This window comes from Helianthus annuus, chromosome 15 (assembly GCF_002127325.2).
Source record: "Helianthus annuus cultivar XRQ/B chromosome 15, HanXRQr2.0-SUNRISE, whole genome shotgun sequence".
Classification (NCBI taxonomy): domain Eukaryota; kingdom Viridiplantae; phylum Streptophyta; class Magnoliopsida; order Asterales; family Asteraceae; genus Helianthus; species Helianthus annuus.
In genome coordinates, this window is record NC_035447.2 from 79,620,151 (window position 1) to 79,629,655 (window position 9,505).

The 9,505-nt window shown below is 33.2% G+C and overlaps 1 protein-coding gene across 1 annotated transcript; it reads right to left on the reverse strand.

The window, feature by feature from the left end:
• Positions 1-7,985: 7,985 nt before the first annotated feature.
• Positions 7,986-9,087, reverse strand: LOC118487480 (ATP-dependent DNA helicase pif1-like). Its single transcript, XM_035984362.1, has 3 exons — positions 8,876-9,087; positions 8,521-8,831; positions 7,986-8,437 (listed from the first exon to the last, which is right to left on the reverse strand). The coding sequence occupies exons 1-3, from the start codon at positions 9,085-9,087 to the stop codon at positions 7,986-7,988; spliced, it is 975 nt and encodes a 324-aa protein (XP_035840255.1).
• Positions 9,088-9,505: the final 418 nt, after the last annotated feature.

Here is a 9,505-nt window from a genome sequence, read left to right on the forward strand (position 1 = left end):
TGGTTAGTAAAATACAACATCATATCTTTTGTACCTTGAAGGTATCGAAATATTTGTTTTACTCCATTCCAATACCTCTTTGCAGGGTATGAACTATATCTTGCCAATAAATTTACAGAAAATGATAAATCTGGTCGTGTATGACTAGAAAGAAACATTAGTGCACCAATTACACTTAAATATGGTACTTCTGGACCAAAAATTTCTTCTCCATCGTTTGGAGGTCGGAATGGGTCTTTCTCGACGTCAAGAGATCTTACAACCATTGGGGTACTCAATGGATGCGATTTTTCCATATAAAACCTTCTAAGTAACTTTTCTATGTAGTTTTGTTGATGTACAAGGATTCCACCCTTGAGGTGTTCAATTTGTAACCCAAGACAAAATTGTGTCTTTCCAAGGTCTTTCATTTCAAATTCTCTTTTCAAGTATTCAACCGCCTTTTGGAGCTCCCTTGGAGGTCCAATTATATTCAAATCATCAACGTATACAACAATTATAACATATTCAGATTCTGACCTTTTTAAGAAGATACACTGGCATATTGAATCATTTTTGTAATGTTCTTTCAACAAATACTCACTAAGGCGATTATACCACATACGCCCAGATTATTTTAGCCCATATAATGATTTGTTTAATTTAATTGAAAGATGTTCTCGAGAACTGGATGTACATGAGTTTTGCAATTTGAACCCTTCAGGGAGTTTCATGTAAATATCAGTATCAAGTGAGCCATACAGGTAGGCTGTCACAATATCCATTACCAGACTAACAAGATAAAACTAAAAGTTGTCGCATCCATCACCGAAGAATATGTCTCCTCATAATCAATCCCAGGTCTTTGCGAAAATCCTTGTGCTACTAATCTTGCCTTATATTGTACGATATCATGTTTCTCATTGCGTTTTCGCACAAAGACCCACTTATATCCGATAGGCTTTACACCTTCAGGTACAGGGACTACTTGTCCAAAAACTATTCGTTTATTGAGGGAATCTGGTTCTGCGTTAATTGCGTCTTTTATTTGGCCAATCATTTCTTTGTTTACATTCTTCAACAAATTGTGGTTATTGATCCTCCTTATTTTCCATTACTTCTAGCGCTATGTTATATGAAAAACTGTCATCGACGTCGATTTCATTTCGGTTCAATACCTTTCTAGACATGATATAATTTATTGAGATCTCTTCGTTTTCAGGTACCTGAGGTTCTTCTAGAACCATCATGTCTAGTGCCTTTTCAGGAGACTCTTTTCTTGGCATTATCATTACCTTGACTGGACCATCTCCATTATTTGCTCCTTTTTTCTTTCGAGGATTTTTATCTTTAGAACCGATTGGTCTACCACGTTTGAGACGTGCATTAGACTCATTTCCAACATGTGGTTGTCCTTCTGGGACACTTATTTTTACTGGAGCATTAACAGCTGGTATGTGTGACTTTGTCACTCTCTTTAGGTCAGTGAATGCATCTGGTACTTGCTTTGCTAATGTTTGTAAATGAATTATTCTTTGAACTTCTTGTCCACACTCTTTAGTTCGAGTATCAAGATGAGATAATGATAATTCATTCCAAATTATATTATTATTTTTCAGCTGCTTTTCATCTCCCCCTAATGTTGGGAATGTTGTTTCAACAAAATGACAATCACCAAATCGAGTTGTAAATAAAGCACCTGTTGATGGCTCTAAATACTTAATGATCGATGGTGATTCATACCCAACATATAATCCTAACCTCCTTTGAGGTCCTATCTTTGTTCGTTGTGGTGGAGCGATAGGAACATATACGACACAACCAAAAATCCTTAGATGGCAAATATCTGGTTCCTGACCAAAAACCAACTTTAATGGGGAGGAAGTGTGATAACTCATTGGCCTGATGCGAATTAGTGTTGCTGCATGTAAAATTGCATGCCCCCAGGCAGATGCTAGTAGTTTTGATTTCATAATCATTGGTCTTGCAACCATTTGAAGTCGCTTGATAAGCGATTCAGCAAGTCCATTTTGCGTATGTACATGAGGTACTGGATGCTCTACACTTATGCCAATAGACATGCAGTAATCATTGAAGGTTTGAGATGTAAATTCGCCAGCATTGTCCAACCGCGTGAGTATTCACGGGGATAACCTAGTCTATATATATTAACTAGGTTATCACCCGTGAATATTCACGGGTTGTGAATCTATTTCTCTAAATATATATATATATATATATATATATATATATATATATATATATATTAATAAATGAAAATTGCATGATGAATAACGTAGATTAATCAATGATAACAATGTCTGTAAAATTAAACAGTTATAAAATGTAATATTGACAAAAACAAAGTTGTTTTATATTCGTTCTATATCATAGCTTAGGGATAGAGGCAAGGTCTGTCTACATCCCACCCTCCCCAGACCCTATGAGTAGCTTTGCTATTTGTGGGATTTACTGGGTATGGCTGTTATTGTTGTTGTTGTATATCATAGCTTAAAGAATACTAAATAATTTAAGCGGCAACTTCTTCATTAACTTCTACTTTAACACGTGCAAGACGTCGTTCAGGAATACAGACTAAAGCTTCTGTGCCTCTAAAAACCATCATATCAAATTTTGACTTGGAAATCATGTCGAAGATAATAAAGTGTTCATCTTGAATTTTCATGTCTACTTTAATACGATTCCATCCTGTAGTCATATAAAAATTTTGATCATGTTTTTCCATAACAACCAACCATGTACGGTTAGGAAAAGTAGTTATAGTAACATGTTTCGTAGGTAGTATGTTGTTCAACTTATGATGAACAAAAAATCTATCGATAAGCTGCAAGTACAAAAATAATTATTTATATTAAAGAAAGTTTTATAAAATTTGTCAAATACTACTATAGTACAAACTTAAAAAAACAAATAAAATAATTACCAAATGATCTTTATGTTCAGAGAATTGGGATGTTTGGCAATATAAGAAATCACCTTGAGCAAGTGCCAAATCTTGATAAAAGTATATCAATCTAAAAGTTAGACTACCTTCGTATTGAAGCAAAAGCAATGAATTCTTTGGTAATATTAGTGACTGAATCATATTGGACCATCCGTCGTGGAAAAAGTATGAAGAACCTGCTTTCCTAATTTTGACACTAAAAATTCTTCCAACCATCGTAATGATTCGATCCATACCACCAGGAGCTAACTTGTAATCAGCTACCCAATTGTGGTAACTCCTCGGTAAAATCTGTATACAAAGTAAAAAATAATACAAACATATAATAAAGAAATAAATTAGATAATAACATCGACATACCTAAGAATTCATCTTGTTGTTTGATAAATAACGTAAAAAAACAATTAAACATCTTCAGTGATATATGAACTTTGAATTGGATGAAGATGATTAGGTATTATGTATATTTATAAGACAAACTTATTTATGGTTATAGTAATAGGCTCAATTATGGTCCAAGTAATTGACTATTATTTGCACAAATATATCATGATTATATAAAAGAAGATATATTAATAAATTATAATACATAAAATTTGCAATTACAAATTTAAATATATAAATACATTTATTCACGAAATTATGTATTATATGTAAACTTATAAATTTTTTTTCGGATTGTGTTTTTTTTTTCGGATTGTTTGTTAACAAAAAAATAATTTAAAAATTTGTTACTAAATGTATTTAATACTTTCTATAAATTGATTATATTGTATATTTAGAAACAGTTTTATTAACTACATAAATATAAATTGACTATCTATTTAATACTTTCCATAATAGTGTTAATAAAAAAATAGTTTCCAAAAATACTCATACAAGTTTATAATCAAACATAAATCGTGTTATTTATGAAGAGAAAGGCATCCATAATTAGATTAATTGACCTATAATATAATCTTTTGAATGTTTAAATTTAGATGTAATTACATAAAACACGAAAACTATTGTATGACATACAAATTTAATTAATGTAAGAAAATACAATAATGAATATCAAGATATACATGTTTTTAAAATAACTTTAGCAAATTTACTAAACGTGTTTAACAGATGCATAAAATGAATAGATAACATAATTTACAAAGTGGCGGTCAAATTTCCATACAAACTATACCGGATGATAATCAGGATCATCTTTAGCATCATCAGAAGAACCACCACTATCTTCATCGTCCTCATCATAAAAAAAATCATCCATAGAAATGTCACTGCCAGAAGAACCATCACCTGAGTCATCATAATCACTATCCTCGTCCATTGAATCAGATTCATCATCAAAGTCTCGTTGGTTATCAGGTAACTCAACTACTACCGAAGTAGCATTAGATGGCTGACCAGCATACTTATCAACACCACCAGCCGTGTTTTCCATTGCAGCTTTAGGTACCAAAACTTTACATCGATTGACATCAAAGACAGTCAAAAGAAAGTTGTAGTAAAAAAGGTATCTTATACCAACTACACATTTTTCATTAAGACCCAGAAAACCTACGACCTTCTTCCATCCATCACCATAGAAATAACACTTGCTAAGAGAATCTTTTTCAATAAACACATCAAACCAGTTCCACGCATTGACATAAACCTTCATTGCTCCCCTCAACTTAGAAACACCAATAGTAAAAAAAGTGTTAGCATTAACATCCTTAAAAATAATCAACTTTATATAAAAACAAGCAGAAATAGATATGACTATAACTTACCAAACGTTCAACTATATGATCATTAACAAAATGGCAGAAAGACTCAATATACTTTTTATCCACAAAAGATGAAATAGAAGTGAACATAACAAACTTTTGCTCACAATGCGGATAGGGTGCAACCTTCATAAAAGATGTCAGCAAAAAAGTATATGCTTCGATTTTCCTAAATACAAGCACAGTTCCTTCGGATAAAGAAAGATCAGCCACAACCTTTTCCCAGCCTTTCATGAAAGCAAAACGACCATTGTGTCCGACAAAATCAACCAACCAAATCTTACCATTCACACACTTTACGATAGCATTCTTAGTATCAACTGCAGATGATAACCATGTCTAACAAAAGAGATTGGGTATAACCTGTAAGATGAACACATACTCAATCAATGCTAAGCATTAAAAAATACGTATTGCTAAAACAAATTAAACATCAATTTAAAGTGTAAACATTAAAACAGTACCAAGAATTCCTTGGTGAGTGATGAAAAACACTTGTAGAAAAACATTCTATCGGTTTTCCTGTTGAATTTGAAAAAAGAAAACATCCATAATGATACAAAGTTCAAAAAATTAAAAGTTAGAGTAAACTGCCATTTTGGTCCCTGTGGTTTGGGCACTTTTGCCATTTTAGTCCAAATCTCAAACTTATTACATCTGGGTCCCTGTGATTTGTATTTTGTTGCCATTTTAGTCCAAAACTCAAAATCTCTGAATTTTGACTGTTTTAATGACCATTTTTTGTCCTTATCTGAAGGGGTAGTTTGGACATTTAATTTTTATTAATGTAATCAATTATTAAAAAAACCACATAATATAAAAACCCCTTGAGCTAAAATCATCCCCATCGAAAAAACCCTAAACTAAAGCAGCCACCGTCCACAATGCTAATTTTTCACAATGCTCGGAAGGAAGGAGGCTCCGGCGAAAAGGGACGGTAGGTCCACCTTTCTCTCTTGCCACTGCATCATCATCATCATCATCATCATATTCTGATGTTGAGCCCATGACTTATTCGTTCCCCATTATTCACCCTTTATCAAAAGCACTTCATCAACATCCAGAACAACAAACATCTTGTGAGAAAATGACCAAATTAGCCCTTTCTTCTCTTTCTTTCTTTCTCTCTCTCTATATATGTATATATCTATCTGTAACCCGGTGATGAAGATTTTGTTCTGCATATAGTATATTATTCCGAACATAAGAATAATAAGTTAGCGGACATTGTGTGAAAGTGGGCCCGTATATCTTGGCGGGGCAACACGGGTTGTGATGCAGCCATGGCGGTGTCCGACCCACTTTCAGATTTGCAGATCTGAGCCAAGAAAACACAGATTGTTGTCGAATATTAATTTGACTCAGACGAAATGAGGCTTCTTCAGATGAGAAGGTTTTTAAGGGTGGTTGCCCTCCTCTTTCAATATCCGTTCTTTGAAGCCCATGATTTTCTTCATAAATCAACAACCCTTCATCTTTCAAAGATAACAGCTATTATTATTATTATTATTATAGTTAGGGGGTGTTTGGCTAAGCTTATTTAATTGCACGGATGGTCCTAAAAAATTAATGGATGATATTGAATTGCTGGTGATAGAGAATTCAATCGTGATAGAGAAGAAATGGTGGCTAATCGAAGTTGTTGAATCGAAGCTTACCTGCTGATCGAACCTTACCTTCCCTGCTGAATCTTAGAATGAAAGAAGATCTGTCTGTCGGCTGTTTGTTTTTTAGATTTAGAAGATGGAGGAGCGAACAGGGGAGGAGATAGACAAGATGACGGCGGCTGCTTTAGTTTAGGGTTTTTATATTATGTGGTTTTTTTAATAATTGAATTACATTAATGAAAATTAAATGCCCAAACTACCCCTTCAGATGAGGACAAAAAAGGGTCATTAAAACAGTCAAAATTCAGAGATTTTGAGTTTTGGACTAAAATGGCAACAAAATGCAAACCACAGGGACCCAGATGTAATAAGTTTGAGATTTGGACTAAAATGGAAAAAGTGCCCAAACAACAGGAACCAAAATGACAGTTTACTCTAAAAGTTACAATGATGAATCCGGAAAGAAATACAATGAAAAAAAAAACGACAAAACAAAATCATTGTAAAAAAAGTAAGAAATCAACATGCAAACAAAAAAAGAACATAAAAGTAAAAATAAACATCACCAAACGAAAACAAAAATCAATGCCAAACAGTTTTGAAGTAAAGCAATTGCTTTTAGTCGGTAATAAAAGATGAATCTTTCGGTAAACATCAAAAAACGAAATCAAAATTGATTTCATAAAGAAGATTAGATGATATAAAACAAAAAAGTACAAAACGGAACATGAAGACGATCATACAAAAAGATAAACTTTAAACATGAGGATTGTTAGATTATGACATTCATGATAAATATATATAACATAATTAAAATGTTTTCTAGCTGATCAGACAAAAAGAAAACCCCTATAACTGCTTTGAATAAACCCTAACGATACCATATAACTAAGAATCGTGATTTTATGATAAACACTAACATTCGTCAATATCTGTCGCTGAAACAGAGAATATCTACTAATTTTTTTTTCCAAAAAATGTTTCTTTAACATGTTCTCAATAAATGATAACTCTACTTAACTAAATCCTTTTTCAATTTCTATTCGTAACTGTGTATAATGGTATATCTACAATGATTCGATCCATTTAACACTGAAAAAAGACTACAAACTTCATCACAAGTTGAATGTACATACCTGTTACTGAAATCGGTCGATTGAAGTCTGCCGTAGAAGACAACAGTGATGAATGTGGAACCCTAGATGAAGACGATGATGAAGAAATTTTTGGGTGAAGATTTGAGAGATGATAGTTGTTGATGTGTAATGATGTTCAGTATTCACATAACTATTCGTTCCCCCCAAATTTCAACTGATTTAACATATAGTAACACAAACAGCCCTCATTGATTTGTGATATTTACATAAGGGTAACAAAGTGTGTAGGTAATAAATAACTAAGGTATAAGTAGTATTGTTATTACTTGATATGTATATAAGCAACACTTTTGTAACTAAGGGATAAAAAAAGTTTAAAATTGTAATATTTCTACTATATAAATATATTAAAATTAAAATATGTTTAAAATAATAAAAAAGGATAATTATACATAAACAAAGTAAAATTGAAAGTAAAATACAATTATAAGAAAAGAAAATAGCAAATCCAATAAAGTTTTTATACAAAAACACTACAAATCTTTGAAGTTCTAAAATAATTGAAAATGTAAACCTATAAATTCCCAAATATCTCTTTATAGACAACATTCGTGGTTTGATTTGTCGGCCACCCATTCTTGTCAAATATTAAAAGCTTGACGCCATCTTTAGTGTTTACTCTCGACAATGCAACATACAGCTGGCCATGTGAAAATACAGGGTCTCTCAGGTAAAGACCGACTCTTGAAAGAGATTGTCCTTGACTTTTGTTAATAGTCATCGCAAAGCATACAGTTATTGGAAACTGCTTTCGTTGAAACTTGAAGGGTATTTTCTTGTCCGACGGTACCATGCTAATTCTTGGAATGTAAGTTCTTGAACCAACATTACCTCCCGATAATATTTCAGCCTCAATAACACGTTTACTAAGACGTGTACCATTACATAAACCATTTTGCTGATCAATATTCCTCAAAAGCATCACTGGAACACCCAACTTTAATACCAATCTATGATTTGGTAATCCTGAAACCTTGACACTATTTAACACCTCATGATTATATAAACTTGGTGTAATGGATCACTAATTTCCTCAGTTGGGCATATACTATCAGAGCTAAGATACTCTACTTCTTCACCGGGAAACAATGCAAGCAATCGATCATTGATACCATGAACAACTTCATTCTTAGGAGCGAGTATGGCTCTTTCAGAAAAGTAGTCACGATCTTTAAAACGGTCAAGAACCGAAGGATATACAAAGTCAATCAAACTTTGAATTGGATCAGTCGAATCAGTTATTAAAAGATCGTTTGGTATCTCTATAGTTGACTCGCCATCGTTACTATCACCAACATTACCTTCGCCAATTTCAAGAAGCCATTTAGCAAAATCGTTTATCTCCTCGATGCTTGCACTACTGGTTCCAACGAATAAACACATGTTCCTTGTCAATTTTAAAACCTCACAAGTCGACCAAATGTAGGATGAACATAAGAGGCGTGTACGATATCTTGTCTGCTTCCATTTTGTACAACCGGTAGGTTTTGTCTAAAGTCACCATCAAAGACAATAGCCTTTCCACCAAATGGAAGTTCAGAATTTCGTGAATCACCAACACTCAAAACATCCTTCAATGTACGGTCAAGAGCCTCAAAAGCATGTTTGTGTACCATCGGTGCTTCATCCCAAATAATCAACTTGGCTTCATTTAGAAGATTAGCGATTTCAGTATTAGGTTTAATATGGCAAACCGAATCTTCATTAAGATTAATCGGAATATGAAATCGTGAATAGGCAATACGACCTCATGACAACAACAATGATGCAATCCTACTTGAAGCCACATTAATAACAATATGTCCATTGCATATAACGGAAGCAGCTAACGTTTCCCACAGAAAGGTCTTACATGTACCACCGTAACCATACACTAAAAAACACCACCTTTCCCATGTCGAACAACATCCATAATCTCGTTATACACTGCTCTTTAATCATCGTTTAAATACATGTGAAGATTATTGAACTCAGCCCTAACTTCGTTCGTATCCTAAGAAAGCTCCTCGTTTATCAGACGGTTGCTCTCATATA